Source organism: Gallinula chloropus (assembly GCF_964237585.1).
Source record: "Gallinula chloropus genome assembly, chromosome: 4".
NCBI lineage: Eukaryota > Metazoa > Chordata > Aves > Gruiformes > Rallidae > Gallinula > Gallinula chloropus.
This window is the reverse complement of record NC_140088.1, coordinates 58,689,865-58,706,223: the sequence shown is the minus strand read 5'-3', so window position 1 is coordinate 58,706,223 and position 16,359 is coordinate 58,689,865. Positions and strand designations below refer to the sequence as shown.

Genomic DNA, 16,359 nt, shown 5'->3' with positions numbered 1-16,359 from the left:
GTGGGATGCTTTTCACAGAAAAGCCCACTCCTGGCAGCTGGCATCCAGGTTCCCCATCTCCCAGGAAACAGTCCAAACCTCAAGTTTGGACAGGCTCATATTCTGTCTCTGTGACCCACTCAGCACATTTCAATTTGCTTTCCTTATAGAAACGTGGTTTGGAAGGAGTGCCACCCTCACAGGAACAGTTTATAGTCTGGTGGTTATGCAGACTCCCTAGGGGAGTAACTTTTCTACAGTGTCTTCCAGGGAGGTACAACATTAAATGCAATTAAAGCAAAATGAACAAAAAAGGCTTCTCATGTCTTGAGTGTTTGTGCTATTGACTGGGCTGGTGTCAGAGAAAGGGATACTTCCTCCTGGCTTCTAGCAAGAAATTACAGTCCCCACTTGGCTTCCGGAGGAAGAACCACAGATGCATCTTTCTAATAGACCATTCTCACCTTGGGATTTTGTGTAGATGAACACATCTCCTAAAGACCTAATGCCAAGTATGTTGACTTTTCAGATCCGAGAGCAGGTGTTTTGGATGCTGCTTAAGTAGGTCTTGCAAATGGAGCCTGAGACCAGTATCCATACTGGTATAATAACATACCTGGGACCATTCCTTGGCATGGAGACCCGCTCTGTTGAACTTTGCCTCTGAGGCAGCAGCATCTCTGCATGCAAACTACCTCCCTGGCCCACACTGACTCTGAACTGCGTCCAGGAATTATTTGATAGAAAGCTAGTTGGCTCACACAAAATCACGTCAGAATATTATATTTTGACATTACTTTTACGTCTTCCAAGTTATCAATATCAATTATTTTTTCTGTCCAGTGAAAGTGAGTTAGTTTTACTTGGGGGTTATGCTGAAGAACAGATGGTAACAACTCAGTCTACTACTACTACCACATTTTACTTAGAGTAAAACCATGTTATTGCAACAGAGTACATTACTTGAACACAATTGATGAAGCAAACAATATTTTGGCTCTTCATGTTAGGTTAATTTGTTGTTTGTAATTTTTTTAATCAGATATTGAATTCAGAGAAGGAGAAACGGAACATTTTCTTGAAGTAGAGATTCTGTATGACGGAGTACGAGAAATGAGAGAAGCATTCACTGTCCACCTGAAAGCTGATGAGAACATGGTAGCAGAGACACAGGTAGCCACTGTTAACACCAAAAGTTGCCATTTGTAATGGTATTTTTTATTTGTATAAAAATGTCTAAACCCCTATATATGTACAGCATGCGTGACAGACTGGTATTCATATGCTTCTGTGGTTAGTTTGGTGCATACCTGTCTAAATAGTGCTACAAAATTAGCTGTAAATCCCCATACTTTGAACAAAGTCTATAATTTGAGTTACAGATTTTACATGTAACTCACCAGATGCTTCACGGAGAGTTTGGCAGTGGAGAGTCTCTCATTCTTTTGAAGTTAGTCGTATACATCTTAGGAAGTATAGTGCAATGACTGGCTGCTGGAAACCTGCTCTGATTAAACATATTAGAAGAAAAGAAAGTAAGAAACTGTGATTGGCAGTCTTTGTTTGTATTAATAATAACTCTGTCTGCCACCAGACCCAGAACAATGGAGAGACTTCATTAGTCTCTCTCTAAACAGGTGCAGTGCAGAGGCATGTAATTTGACACAAACATTAGCAACTTCTTACTTCAGTACTACATAAAGTGCATTACTACATGCAGAGAAACTATGGCCCTGGGATCTATTACATCATCTATACCTTGATAAATTTGTAGGCCACTATTTTAAAACAGAGGCTCTAAAGTTGACCCACAGTCTTTATACTTAAGTCGTTAAAAGCCTAAACTGGCTGTCAAGTGAGATCAAATTGATGTGAAGGCTGAAGCTACTACAAGGTCTTTGGAATTAATTTAGGAGAGTTTGGGGATTTGTTTTTGTATTTTATGTTTGTGGCAAGTTTTGGGGAAGGTAGATAAGTCAGGAATGAAGTTAAGCATGTGAAAATTAGGAGGAAAGGTTATGTTTTAATGTTTGTCTTTGCTCATTGCTCTCTACAACTACCTAACAGGTAGTTGTAATGAGGTGGGGGTCAGTCTCTTCTCCCTGGTAGCTAGTGACAGGACATGGGGAAACAGCCTGAAGCTGCATCACGGGAAGTTTAGTTTGTATATTAGGAAAAATTTCTTTACTGTTAGGGTCGTCAGATATTGGAACAGGCTGCCCAGGGAGATGATTAAGTAACCATCCCTGGAGGTGTTTAAAAAAAGAGTGGTTATTGTCCTTGGTGACATGGTCTGGCATTAGACCTAGTAGGGCTGGATAGATGGTTGGACTCAGTGATCTTGAAGCTCTTTTCCTACCGAAACCATTCTATGATTCCTAGTACCCAAGTCTACTTTAATTGGCAGTAATTTTTTTTTCCCAAGTTTAGCATGTTTTGCCAGTTAGTAATTGGTAAGCAATGTTTGACTGTTTCCCAAGGCTAATTTTTATTTTTGAAGAAAAATTGGAGTGTTTTTGTTTCCCTTTTCTTTGTGTTTGGGAGAATAATTCTTCCTTTTTTCTAGTTGTTGGTGAACAGGTTTTAAGTGGAAAACTGTTAAAAACCTCTTAGGTTTGAATTTTCCTTGATACAAGTCACCATTTTACCAAAGAATCCTGCATAAAACCAGAATGAGCTTGGTGGTAGAAATTACATTGCAGGCACTACTTCTCCTTCTCTCTCCGCTCTTTATTTTCAGCAATATGGATAACCTTTTCTCTCTCTCTCAACTCAGATGAGTAAAGCCATTGTATACATAGAAGAAATGGACAGTGTTGCAGATGTGACATTTCCAGCTGTGCCCCAGGTTGTCTCTCTTCTGATGTATGATGATACTGCTAAGAGCAAAGAGAATCCACACCCTCCAACTGGCTATCCTGTTGTCTGTGTCACAGTAAGGCTTGTTTCTGCATGCTTTTGTCCAACCTACTCATTCCATACTCTGGGCCATGTAAATACCATTGAAACAGTACTGAATCTGGAAAATGACAGTTGAACGCAGCAGGTTGTTACTGTGTCAGAGGCACTTGCCAAAGTCTTCTTGCTGATCTGACTCTGCAAACAGCAGCTTCCAAGGGAGGGTCACTAAAACTCCTGATCTGTGAGGGCTCTTTCTGCAGTGAGTACTTCTTGCAGACCTAAATAGGTCTTTGGTACTGGCCTTGTGCTGTCAAGCTCATACCCAGTTCCACATGGGTATTAGGGCCAGAAAAATAGAGATTTCTGAACTCAAAGCTGAGCAGGCAGGAAGGCGAGTAGGTGATAAGACAAACCAAAAAAAGGGTTTATGGCTGAGCCATACAGAGCTTTCCAGAAACAGTTCCCACCCTGGGCTGTGCAAGCAGAGCTGTGCCATGAGCAGCTGAGCAGCAGATTTTACCAGAGTTGACTAAACAGCCTCTGGTATCAGCCATTTGTCCATCTGCAGGAGATTGTTCTTCCAAACACACCCTGCAGAGGGACACAGACTTGTGTGCCTGCTGCTTCTGTGTAGTCAGGTGTTTTAAACTGTTCACTAAGGACAATTTTTGAGAAGAAGAAAAGCTGGATTTTACACTAGCAAACAGCACACACGCATCTTCATTCCTGCTTGATTCTGTTGTGGGAGCGGCAACAGACTGCTGGGGGGCTGTGCTATAACTCGCCAACTCTTTGCCAGGGATGTATGAATTCAGGCCATTCACTTTATATTTCTAACAGTTTCTAACTAGAGTGGTTTCACACTGGGACTTTTCAGGCTAGGGTGTCTGAATGTGGGAGAACTGACTTTGATGTTGTCAAGTAAGAATGCCGTTTTTTGGAGTTAGCTCTAGCATTTTCCAGGTTTGTGTGGTCAGAGGTGACACGAGTTGTAACAACTCACTGCTATCTGGTGTTTGCTTTTCTGTTTGTTTGTCCTTGGGGTTTTTTTTTAATTAAAAAAGCCCCATGGAATTCATTCATATCCCCTCAACTATGGGGAAAATGGCATGCCTGCATAAAGGTCTTGTCTCGCTGATACAGTTTAGTAGTAAGTATGCTACTGTCAGAATAATGCTTAACTGTTTCCTTGCCTGGAGCTTGTGTAGGTAAGAAGAGCTAATCCCCTTTCCTTTGTGTGAATGCCAACCCATAGGCATGCAATCCCAAGTATTCAGACTACGACAAAACTGGATCCATCTGTGCCACAGAAAATATCAATGATACTCTGACCCTGTACCGCTGGCTTGTCGGTGCTCCAGGTGGGAGTGATGGTGTCACCAGCCCATTGAGAGAAGTGGACTCCAACACGTTTTTTACCTGCACCAAATCCATCTCCTTGGACTCAATATACTTCCAGGCAGGATCCAGGCTACAGTGTGCAGCTCGAGCTGTAAATGTCAATGGAGATGCAGGTCTGGAGCTGCTAAGTCCGATTTATACAGTAAACAGAGTGGAAGGTAAGTTGTTAACGATGGGAATTAGGTAGCCTTTCCTGGGAAAACATGAGGTAGTGTTTGCAGCTGATGGTGGTCTGCTATGGGGTGTTTTATTTTAGGGTATTAGTCATTGCATACTAGTTAATATTTTGTACATGTATGAGACCTGTTGCTAATAAAAGATAAAAGCATCTTATAATCATCTCATCACCTCTGGTATTTCAAGAATTTGTGCTCATCATAGGTCATTTGATGGGTGAGTAAAGCAGAATTTGACTTCTTCAGTCTTGGGTCCTTTGCTTTTCTGAAAATACGTATTTCAAATACACCTGTCTTTCCATGTGGTTTTAGTTTAAACACAGCAGCTACTGACACTGAGAGCAGGTTATAGGTGTACTGAATTTGATGTCTAAAGACCTGCAGGCTAAAGACAGTTAAAATATAGGTACCAGGAACGGATGGGTCTGTGGAGTCCAAGCAGAAATTCAGATACTGCAGCACTTCATGCATAACTGCTGAGAAATTAGGCTATGCCTCAGAAGGTAAGGGGACATCCCAATTCTGGGATTAGCCCACATCTCAGGTTTCTTAACCGTGATCCATATCTAGATCTGTTGCTTTTTCTCAAAAATTCAGATGAAGCAAAAGCATCTTTTTGCCCAATCATTAACTACAGCAGTTATTTAGGAGTTACTTTAAAGTCCTGTTCTGCTGAAAGTAAATCAGGAGCCTGACTTGCTGCATCTCAGGATTCACGTCTATAATTAAATACTGGGTGAGAAAAGCACTAGCTCGGTGATTATATAGGTGGGTCATTGCTGTGCTTCCTCACTTCTCTGTTTTGTGCAATTCAGTCCTTCTGCTATATGTCCTCTGCTACGTGGAGTCCTCCATCTCCTCTAACACAGTGCAAAACACCTGGGTAGGATTGATGCACGTGAGAAGAACCAAAAATGTTTTGTGTTACCAGGGTATTAGCGATGGTTTTGTTGTTTTCAGGTCGCTGCCATTACAAAACAAGACAAGGCTTGTGGATAGAGGCAGTATTTTTGAGGCTTCCCATTGCTAGAAAGTTTAGGCAGTAACCTGCGAAGTTTTCAAGATTCCCTGAGGCTCCTAAGTGTTAGATTTATAGGTCTCAAATGGTCATTATGCACCATAGCTCCTCTGTGGGCTTACCACTATGTTCCTAAAGTGCCAGAACTTTGTGTAATTTAATCAGAAATTACCTTTGCTTCAGTCATACACAGAAAGAGAAGCAACTTGAAATACATCTCCAGTGTAAGTGGTGGGCCCTGTAGAATGGCACCAACTGTATGTTTTACGTAGTTTTTTGTGGCAAGAGCTCAGGTGTGATTGTGAACTACCCCTGACCTCATTAAATGATGGATGCTAAGGTAGATGCTGAAGTAAAGTTGCCATCTTGCCATATCTAGGGAAGAAGAACAAATCTTCATGAAGAGGTCAGGTTTCTCAGCTGTTGCTGGGCATTGAAAGGTTTCCATACTTCTGCCCTTGCTTCTCTGGAAAAGGACCTTTTGGCCAGGCAGCATGGACAGAGCTGTGAGGAACTCCCTAATTAGCCTGCCAATGTTTCTGCATTTTTCTAACCTAGCTCTGGGGACAGACATCTCCAAGCTGGTTAACACAGATGTGACAGTTCAGTGAGCATCTCACAACCTGCTTTTCCCCTTTGCCCAGGTCTTTGCCAACCTCGTACCCCAGGAACAGTAGGAGCAGAACCTTTCTCAGCTAAAATTCGCTACACTGGTCCAGATGATCCTGACCATCCCAATCTGATCCAACTAACAGTCACAATGCCCCACATGGATGGTAAGCATCAAGTGGTGAGAGCAGCCACTTCAGAAACACACGCCACTTTTCCTCTCCTGCAGATTTGTCTCCACAGTTGTTCAGAACCATGAATAATCCATGTTTAATGAATAGTCCATGTTTAATGAACAACTTGCCAATTGCAGGGTTAGTGTGTGGATGAAGTATTTGCCATCCTTAGCTCCTATATTGGCAGACTTCAGCTCTAAAAATATTTTCACCAGTAGTTAATGAATACTTATTTGCTCTTTTAGGAATGCTGCCAGTTATCTCCACGCGCCCCTTATCCAACTTTGAGCTAACGCTTAGCCCAGACGGCACTCGCGTGGGACACCACAAGTGCTCCAACCTACTGGACTACAATGAGATCCAGACCAAGCATGGATTTATTACAGAGGAAACTAGGAACCTCAAAGTGATAGGAGAATCATCACCGTACCAGCACAGCAGTGCTCTGCGATCTGCCAAAACCTTGCGCTTCTACCAGAACCTCAACCTTGAGGCTTGCCTTTGGGAGTTCAACAGTTACTACGACGTGTCTGAGCTGCTGACGGACTGCAGTGGCTCCATTGGCACAGATGGACAGGTATGGGGCACTGAGGTGCCTTCCTCTCTCAATGGGAAGCTTTGGAAACACAAGTTCACTTAGCAAAGATGTTTTTAGAAGTACAGATTTGTTCCTTTGCACTGTGTTACTGTGCACAGCCATTATTCATCCTCCTGCAATCAAGCACAACTTACTGCATTGTTGTTGCTTCTCATCTGAAGTTTAGAAACTCTGGTTTTTTGACTTGAAGAGCTTTTCCAAACTCTGTATGCTTATGCTATCACCCAAAGCTGTGTAGCAGCATATTCAAAGAAAAGGCTACAGTTTTATCACCTTATAGAAATAAATGGTATGTGTAAAGTGTGTTGTTGACCCTGGAAGTGTGTTCTAAGCCTACAGAAAAAAATGCCAAAAAACCCCAAAACACTTCTAATTTAGGCTCACATTGCTCAGGCTTTAGGCAGAGGTGTCTTATAGGTGAGATTTTATCAATGGCAGCTTGGTTGATATGAAACAAACAAAAAATTACCCAAATAAGATTTTTCCACATAATTTTCCTGAGTAAAACAAGAAATCGTTGCAGGTCTTTAGTATGAATTACATCAACATCCATCATGGAGCTGGCATGGTGGCTCCCCTGTACAGCCTCTGAGAGCATATCTACATTTACTTGGGAAATAACTCACTGCACAAGCACCCTGTGGCAGTTGCACTTAAATTAGAGGAAATTCTTGGGGGCTGTAGCATCTCTGTGCTGATTCTGCCTTGAAGCAGCTTTGGCTCAGCAGCCTGATTCTTTCCCATTCCACAGGTGCTCAGCTGATGCTCAGTGACCAGAGAAGATTTTTTTACTGACTATTCACTTGGCTGCCCATTCTGGTTGCTTCTTGGTTGCTTGATAGGGAGAGACCTCCATAATTCAGACCATAGTTTTAACTCGCAGTGTTTTAGGGTACCATTATCTGTAGAGTTCAGTCTATTGTAGAGGCAGGTGTTACAGGGCTCACTTGTAAGTTTGTGTTTGGTTTCTGAATGCCTAGGGAGTCTGGTGGTTCTGATCTGGAGTTTTAATTTAGGCCATCTTCAATTTCTATGGGGTTTGCTTTGAAGGATTTCTTTTTAATTCCAAATTAAACCAAAATCTTAGATGGTACTTATTTTTTGAGAGGTACAAATGCTAAATGTTTCTGTACAGGGTTTTTTGTTTATGTTTAAAGAGTGTGTGTCATGAGGACACAAGGTGGTTAGTGCAAGTATTTTTTTTTCAGTTAGCATGCTGTAACCTGCTACCTCAATGTTTTTCAGGTCTTAAATCTGGTGCAGTCGTATGTAACTCTACGGGTGCCTCTCTATGTCTCCTATGTCTTCCACTCCCCTGCTGCCAGAGGTGGCTGGCAACATTTTGATTTGCAGTCTGAGCTGAGGCTCACCTTTGTGTATGACACGGCGATCCTGTGGAAAGAAGGGATAAGCAGCCCTCCTGGATCAGAGCTCCAAGGTGAGCTGTTGCAGATGCCATCGTTCCTAAACTCCATCCTGTTCAACATTGTGATGACGGGAGGCACGTGATTAATAACTTGTGGGTTTTTAGTCTAGATAATCTCAAAAGCAGTAGTGGCACGTTGACTCCTCAGATAAAGCACCCACCCAAAGGACAATTGTTTAGTTTTTCAATCTTCCCTCAACTGCATGCTGCTTTTAATCTATAAGAAACCAGATAAATTAATGCACAGACCAACTTTAAAGCAGACATTCCTATGGAGAGGATAGACTCTACTGCTGAATTGGTACATGGTTCCTGGGCAATGGAAGCACTTACATAGCCCTGTGTGGGGAAGTGTCTGCAAAAGGAACCTTACTAGAGTGAGTAGCCTTGGTGCTGGAGTGACAAAAAGTCACAGACTCCTCCTTTCTCCTCCCTGCACTCTATTATATCAGCAGGTGAATTACTTCATGTGACTCTGGTCTTACATCAGCAAGAGGGAGGAAAAAAAATAATCTGCCTTGATTAATTGAACCACTAGCAGATGTAAGTGAATCCACTTCAGAAGAAATTGGTGGGTTCAGAAATCTGCCTCAAAACATTCAATGTGGCACGGTTTAGTGTCTGCAAAGAGCAGCAGGGTTTAGGTAAATGTTTCAGGTCTCCAGATGCAGTAAGTATATGAAAAGCCTTCATTTAAAAATGCATTCAGGAAACTTTGGTGGTAGAATCATTGGCTTTTTGCTTCCCTAGGCTCCCTCTATCCCACAAGTCTGCGGATCAGTGACGAAGGGCGACTCGTGGTGAACTTCCAAACAGAGATTCGTTTCTGGGGCCAGCTGGTGATGTCCCACCCAGGTGTGTACCCAGTCTGTGCACCTCTGCTAGCCAGAGTATCTGTAGTGCTGTCTACCTGGCTCAGGAGAAAGGGATTACAGTAAGGGGTCTGTCTCAGTGTAGTAGGGGATTCAGAAACTGAAGCGCTTCCTTTTCCTGGTCTTGCTTCTTTGCTTTTGTGTGTTTATTTTATACCATGTCAGGCAACAGTATTAATTATGGAAAATTATAATTTGCCTTTTATTCTTTCAGGAACATCTCTATCATCAATGGTGATGTCTGCTGACCACCCTGGCCTCACATTTACACTCAGTCTTTTACGAAGTGAGCCGACCTTCCACCAGCCTGTGCAGCAGTGGAGTTTTATCTCTGACTTTTCTGTGAGTTTATATTCAGACTTGAGTTTAGGGAAGCAAAAAGAATGTCAGTTTTAAATGTATTTTCCATGCAGACATCAGCACTGTAAGATTGGTGAGCATCAACTCATCTGGATGCCGTTGCATATTTTCATTACATGATGAATAGTCAGAAGCTTCTGGTGTTCCTGGAGCTTGAGTCCAGCTCCTGCTAGCCATTCGCTGAGCAGACCAGTGCTGGAGCTGGGGCCTGTCTTGAAGAATTTGCCTTAGTGTTATCTCCCTGGGCCAGGAAAAATCTGATCCAGAATTGTTGCTGCTGTTATGAGAAGCTGGATTTCTCCCTGCATGTGGCAAAGCTGCTTACCTCCTGCTGAGCTCAGGAGTCAGTGGGAACTACTATGGCCTCACAGTCTGTGTCTCTAATAGGGTAGGGGGGGTTGTTTAAGTGTCATGCTTCTGTGAGACAGGCACAGCCCAGTTACTCAGCTTGTGCTGAGCTTGCAGGGAAGGAGCCATTTGCCTTCACTAAAAATCCAGCCCAAATTGTCTTCCCTTCAGAGAGCTTTAGTATGTTAGATTTAGACATTGACATGTTTGATTCCCACCACCACCACCACAGCAAGGTCAGTCCCTCCAAGGCCTGACAGTAGGTATTCTGTCTTAGTCCTTACTCTACAGAGAGGTGAAGGAGAGACAGTGTGTGTTGGTGCCTTGCCTGTGCTGCTGAAGTGCACTGACAGTGTTGGTGCACACGTTTCCTGCATGAGGTGTAAAGCACCATGGTCATGAACAGCAATGTCCAAGTTTGCAAAAGTGTTTAGGAGGCCTCTGGGGATTCCACTTCACCTCAGGGGCAACATGATCTGAAAAAGTGATTGCTCAGAGACTCTGGAGGAGTGCTCATTTCTCTAAATGTTTTGCAGGTAGGAGATTACTCAGGCACTTACACGGTGAAATTCGTCCCTTGCACCGCGGTGCCTGGCCAGCAGTATGCCCTTCCTGTCGTCTGCAACCCGCAGGACCCCATTGCATTTGATCTGGACATCAGGTTCCAACAGGTACACCTTTTACTTAGGACAAACACATTTTTCTTTGGAGCCTCATGGGCAGAACGAGCCAGAAGCAAAATCAGGGTGAAACGCAGGTGAGCTGCAGCCACTGCAAGAGGTGTTCTGGTGTGGGCCATACAGTACCCACTGTCAAGAGGAAATCATGCACTATTTCAGGTGGCTTCCAAAGGACTTTTAGAGTGCTTGTAGGATTGCTCTAGATCTCATCTTCTCAGGTGAAATAAAATGAAGCTAAATTCATTTTTTCCCCCAACAATAAAAATCTATTTTTTCCATTCATTTACCATAGTCCAGCCTATTCCATAATGCTTTGCTGCTAGTTTTCAGGAAGGCGTGGGGCTGAAGGGGGAAGGAATTTTAGTTCTCAGTGAGGCTGTTTCAAAAATAACTTATAGACCTGAGGTTTTTAAAACTGAGACTCTGAATCTGGGAACTTCCAGTAAACATATCAAACTTTTTAAAACCTCATAGTATAGCATTGCATTCAGTCAATACATTAAAAAATTATGTAATTCCCCCACCCCCTAAATTACTGGAAACTTCAGAGGATTTGTCAGAGCTGTTCAGCCCTTCTGACCATTAGACCTGCTCCTGATTGAGCCTTCTGCTTCATTACCCAGTGGGACGGCAAGCAGACACAGCTGTGTTACATGCAAATTAGCTGAATGTCTCAGTCTTGTTTGCTCAAAGGGTTGGTGTTGGGTTTAATTTAGAGATAGTGTTTGAGTCTTCCTGCTGCCACCTTGTAATGCAGGACAGGAAGGGGAAAATGGCTGAGAGAGGAGGGAATAATTGGAGTTGTGGCATTTGTGTATTAAGTTGATTTTGCACTTCTGTGTGTATAATCACACCATTGTGACTGTCACCCTGAGATTCTGGGTTTATTGTGGTTAACAGGATTTAACAGAGGGGGTTGGTTCTTCACCTTATTTCTGCACTGGAAAGCTGTTTGCCTTATGTTCCCCTTGACGTGCCCCTACCTTTCCACGTGCAGTGGGGTCTCACGGTGCTCCAGAGTGCCAGATCACAGGGCAGGCACAGACCTGTGGCACAGTGCCAGCTTCCTCCATCCAAATGTAGGGGCTCCACTGGGCACCTGCAGCCATGAGGAGCTTGTGGTGGGAAAGGCAGAGAGAAGTGGTGGCTGGGAATGTCCTACCAGTGCACTGATGGATTTAACCAACTTGTAGGGCAGCTCCTACATTGTCTCCAGGAGGGGGGCCACTGGCTGGGTTACTTCTCTGGGCAAGTTGCAGGCAGCTTCTAGGTTGCAGGTGGAACGTGCACAGTACAGCCAGGGGTGAGAAGGTTTCCCAGCCTCTGCTTCTTGGCTTGAATATGCTGTTTGTTGCCTAGAGTAGGGGGAATGAGTTGGTGGTGTGCTAAGTTATGGTCCTGATCTGCTTTTATTGGCCTCTTTGCCCACAGCCCTGTTGTCCCAGTAACTTTTACAAGTATCACTGACAAGTTACATTGCTGTCCTGTATCTGAAGAAGCAGGTATCTTTTGCTGTCTTACCTGGCAACGTTGGAGTAAAGTGCTACAATTGTGTATTTTAATGAGTCAAGAAGAACCCCAGGAGGTTTATGTCTGTATGTAGGAGGGATTCTTCCAAATGCTGTGTCCTGCTGCAGGGTTTGATCAGCACATCACTACCATGGCAGTGGTGTACAACGATCACTGTGAAGCTACAAGCAAGGCTGTTTTTGAGTCATTTAATTTCGCTTTTCCCCACAGGTCAGTGACCCAGTGGCAGAAGAATTCAGTCTAAATACTCAAATGTTTCTGCTGTCCCAAAAGGAGCTTTGGATATCTGATGGGTCAATGGGATTTGGCGAAGGAGCTGACGCAGCCTTTGCCAAAGGTGAAGTCAATTGTACCTTCAGCATATTGCAAAAGCTACAACAGGGCACTGTTTAAACATGTGCTGAATATGTATTTTACTAGTTTTGAACACCTACGTGGTCTATGTATTTCCACTGCAGAAAAGTAAAATACAAAAGCACTAAAATACAGTGTAATTTAGTGTAACTGAAACAGGCTTTGGATCTGTTCATGGGCCATGTGAGGAAAAGTATTCCAAAGGTAGGAGGAGAATTCAGATGCATGTATCTGAAACTGCAGTTCTGAAAACTCTTGCTCAGTTACCGCATAATTACATATTCCCCTTGCTCTGGTTACTTGGTTTTGAAGCTGCCCATGCTAGAACTTCTTGCCCCATTTTGAGAGGGCTAAGTAATTTGAATGCTTGTGTTACTCCAGCCAGAAAAGGAGGAATTGAATACTTGTACACCTGAAGCTCCTTGACTTGGCTGTGCAGCTGTTAGTCATGCAGGCTGGATGCACAGTAACTGCAGTTGGCTTCAGCCAACCAGCTGAGGCTCATTCTAGATTTTTATTTTTCACTTCTGTCCCAGGGCAAGAGCTCTTGCTGACTGGAGCTGTTATCAGATTCCAGGGAACCTTCTGGTAATGGCAGTATGGGACCAGGAAAAAATTGGTTTTAATTGTTCCCCTTACTTAACAGGACATTTGGGTTTCAGACTGGTAAGAACTTTATTTTGCTTGATATAATGCTATCAATCAGGTCGGATGGCTGCTTATATGTGAATATGGGTTGCCCTCTAGTGAAGAGAAGGGAAAGCTTGCTTCCAAAAGAGCTGCACTGTAAGAACTGCGCTATGAGTTGTAACAGAAAGTAAGAGAAAGGCCCATGATAAATTAGTGGTTACAGCCATGGAACAGCCTGTCTTCACATGCAGAGGGAAATAAGGTAATTCCTGTCCTGAGAATTTTTAGCAGCAATGGATTTGGTAGTAACTTGAGTAATAGCTTTAAATTGACTGGTGTAAGGCAAAATGTATTGATGTGCTTTACTAGGATCTGAAATCTACGGCCGAGTGATGGTGGATCCGGTGCAGAATCTCGGTGGCTCCTTCAGCTGCACCATCGAGAAGGTGTTCCTCTGCGCTGGCGCCGATGGGTACGTGCCCAAGTACAGCCCAGGGAGTCGGGAATACGGATGCCTTGCTGACTCACCTTCCCTCCTGTACAGATTCAAGATCCTGGTATGTGTGAGGAAAAAAAAAAAAAAATTATGGCAGGATGCTTTTTTAGATCCCTGATTTCCATGTGATTTCCTTTAGGATAAAGCTCAACCTGAGACACAAACAAGAACCTTTGGAAACCTGGAATTTCATGCTATGCTAGCAGCTGATCGTGCAGATGCTTTTCCTCTAGTAAACCAGCCTGGTTCTGATGGTTTCAGCCTGTCATCTGCCCCACTCTTTCAGGTAAGTCGCCTGAAAAGTGTATCTGAGAAATTCTTTCATGCTGAAGGTGACCGAGGTGGAGAACAGAGCACACAGGGCTACTCATGGGCACTAATGTTAGTTGGCAACAGATTTCAGCAATGCATTTACTTTGTTTGTACCTGAGAATGTAGAAGCAATGACAGCATTGCTTTGTAACCCTGAGCTACCCTTCTGCAGCCTTGCTCTTATTGCACACTGGTACACCTGTGACTGTGAGCAGAAGTCACTGGCTTTGTTTACCATGGGGACCTTCTTACATGGGAGAGAACTACAGAATTAGACTTCATATGCTTGCAATTTGGGGGGGGGGGGAAGTAATTAATTTGTATAAGAAACATATTATAAGAAATAATAAAAAAAGACAATTGTAGAATCACAGAATATCCTGAGTTGGAAGGGACCCATAAGGCTCCACCCAGGGCTGGCCAAGTCAGAGCATGTGGCTGAGTTCAGTGTCCAGGACTGTGCATCCTGCTTTAAGTCAGATTAATTAAAATTCCTGAAGTCTTGGTTTTAGTCTCCTCAATTGGGGTTCTTCTTGCCTAAAGTAAAACTAGTGTTTTGTTAGATAAAGGTGGCAGCCTTTCTGCATTTACACTAGAAAGAGCCGGGCTCTCTTAGAACACAGGTTACCTGACCTACTTCTGCAGCCTGCATTAAGAGAAGATTAATCTGATCTCCAAGCGTCTGTTTCTGCCGTTGACTTTAATTAGACATATTTGGCAGCAGACTTGGGACATCTGTCTGGATGAATCTGATGCTCCCTGTTTTCCATCTTATAGTGAATGTGGGGGGGGTGTGGGGGTTGGGGGGGGGGTGGAGGGGGGGAGGGTTGTTCTGGTTTGCTGGGGTTTTATTTGTTTGGTTGGGTTTTGTTTTAGGTGGCAGCTGGCCGAGAATGGTACATTCATGCTATTTACACAGTCCGATCAAAGGAAAACGCACACAGGCACAATGGCAAGAGGAGTCTTGACCACCACCACGAGCTGTCCTCTGCTGAAGGCAGAGTTAGCACCACAGCCGTAAAACGCAGCAGAAGAGCCAACCCAGAAGCTCCAGTCTTCATGCAAGACATTGGAGCAGATAGAAACAGGGGCACCAACATTCAACACATTGTACTTGACCGTTCTGGCAAAGCTGTCAGCATCCAGAAAGGCCAGGGCTCAGCTGGCACACCGCATCACAGGCCGGTTCTGGAAGTCACAAGCTGGGGCTCTGGAACCAGCATTGTGTCTGTTACTGGAGGCTTGGCAGGACTGCTGATACTCATCTGCACAGTGGTCCTAACTGTGTTTTTGTGTAAGCAGAGGAAACAGCACTGTGCTGGGAACAGCACCGTGCCCACCAGCAGCAGTGACACGGTGGTGGCTGGGCACAGCAGCCCTGACAGCTCGGAAGTCTAGTCTAGCCCATTTCCTGGGGGCTTGTCTGCTGACATGTAATGCCAAAGCAGGCTCTTGGCTGACCCCTTTGCACGGACAGTTGGCTGCTCCGCTTCTCCTGGCGTTCAGTTAGTTGTGATGGGCAGCTGCCTCTGACAGGGCTGGGCTACTAGGCTCAGGTGGGAGCAGCTGGCAGAACTCACACTACTACTCTATGAGTGGAGTTGATGCTTTTTGAGTTTGGTTTGGCTTTTTTTTTCCCTTTTAAACCTAGTGCTTCTTTAATGTTGTGAACATACGCTTAGGATGCTGGTTTTGGTAACGTACAGTTCCCAGCTTTCATAGAACTGGGGTGGTTTTTGTTTGTTTGGGCTTCTTTGTTCATTTTGTTTGGTTTTTTTTTTTAAATAATTATTGCTGGGGAAGGACAATAGTAGCTTTAGAATGGTAGTGGGTGATTGTGTTCTTTTATATCTGATACCAGCAGTGTGGTCTCCAGTGTTAATAGGGACCTCAGCCCTGTGGCCAGCAGTGGGAGGTGTCTGTAAGGAGAGCATTGCACCTGAGCAGGGGGCATTAGAACTACATTCTACAGCCACATTAGAAAAAAGGGTATTGTAATGTATAGGTGCTGGCATCAAATGCTTTCATGTGGGCCTTAACACCTTCTTGTACTCCAAATAATACTGACCACTTTAGTTTAGCCTGCTTAGCTTCATTTGCTTGCTACAGACATTAGATCACCAAATCATAAACAAGTACTTCCAAAAGGTTTTTTGCCAGGTGGCACTGGGGTAACACACTGGTATCACTTAGAGCAACCATTTTGTTTCATTTTTCACTTCCACTGGCAAGAAAATTAATTTTCTAAAGTGAGTAGGGTGCTGTTGGGGAGACTCAGGTTCAGGTCCTTTCCCTTGCTGCATACTGGCACTTAGAGAGGTGTTAGCAAAGCTGCTTAGGAGAAGGGGGGGGGGGTTCACACAGGGTTGTTTTCTTCTGCCTCTGCTGTTTGCCAAGAAAACGAATTTTGTCAGTCGTAGGCCCTTCTCCTTCGGCACAAACCGCAGCGTGACTGATGTGACTTGACTTGGCCTCTGCACCAGTAGGAAGGCT

The 16,359-nt window shown here is 43.9% G+C and overlaps 1 protein-coding gene across 1 annotated transcript in view; it reads left to right on the top strand.

Annotated features, from left to right (window-relative positions):
• The window catches only part of FREM3 (FRAS1 related extracellular matrix 3), a gene marked incomplete at both ends in the record, with an annotated part of 56,375 nt that extends 41,111 nt beyond the window's left edge, over positions 1-15,264 (top strand). The window contains 13 exons of the mRNA XM_084263248.1: positions 1,022-1,152; positions 2,756-2,914; positions 4,136-4,439; positions 6,120-6,251; positions 6,506-6,837; positions 8,104-8,296; positions 9,035-9,139; positions 9,371-9,498; positions 10,401-10,535; positions 12,285-12,411; positions 13,428-13,615; positions 13,694-13,840; positions 14,743-15,264. Coding sequence (XP_084119374.1) covers positions 1,022-1,152; positions 2,756-2,914; positions 4,136-4,439; positions 6,120-6,251; positions 6,506-6,837; positions 8,104-8,296; positions 9,035-9,139; positions 9,371-9,498; positions 10,401-10,535; positions 12,285-12,411; positions 13,428-13,615; positions 13,694-13,840; positions 14,743-15,264 — 2,603 coding nt within the window. The remainder of the gene's footprint in view (positions 1-1,021; positions 1,153-2,755; positions 2,915-4,135; positions 4,440-6,119; positions 6,252-6,505; positions 6,838-8,103; positions 8,297-9,034; positions 9,140-9,370; positions 9,499-10,400; positions 10,536-12,284; positions 12,412-13,427; positions 13,616-13,693; positions 13,841-14,742) is intronic.
• Between the last annotated feature and the right edge of the window lie 1,095 nt (positions 15,265-16,359).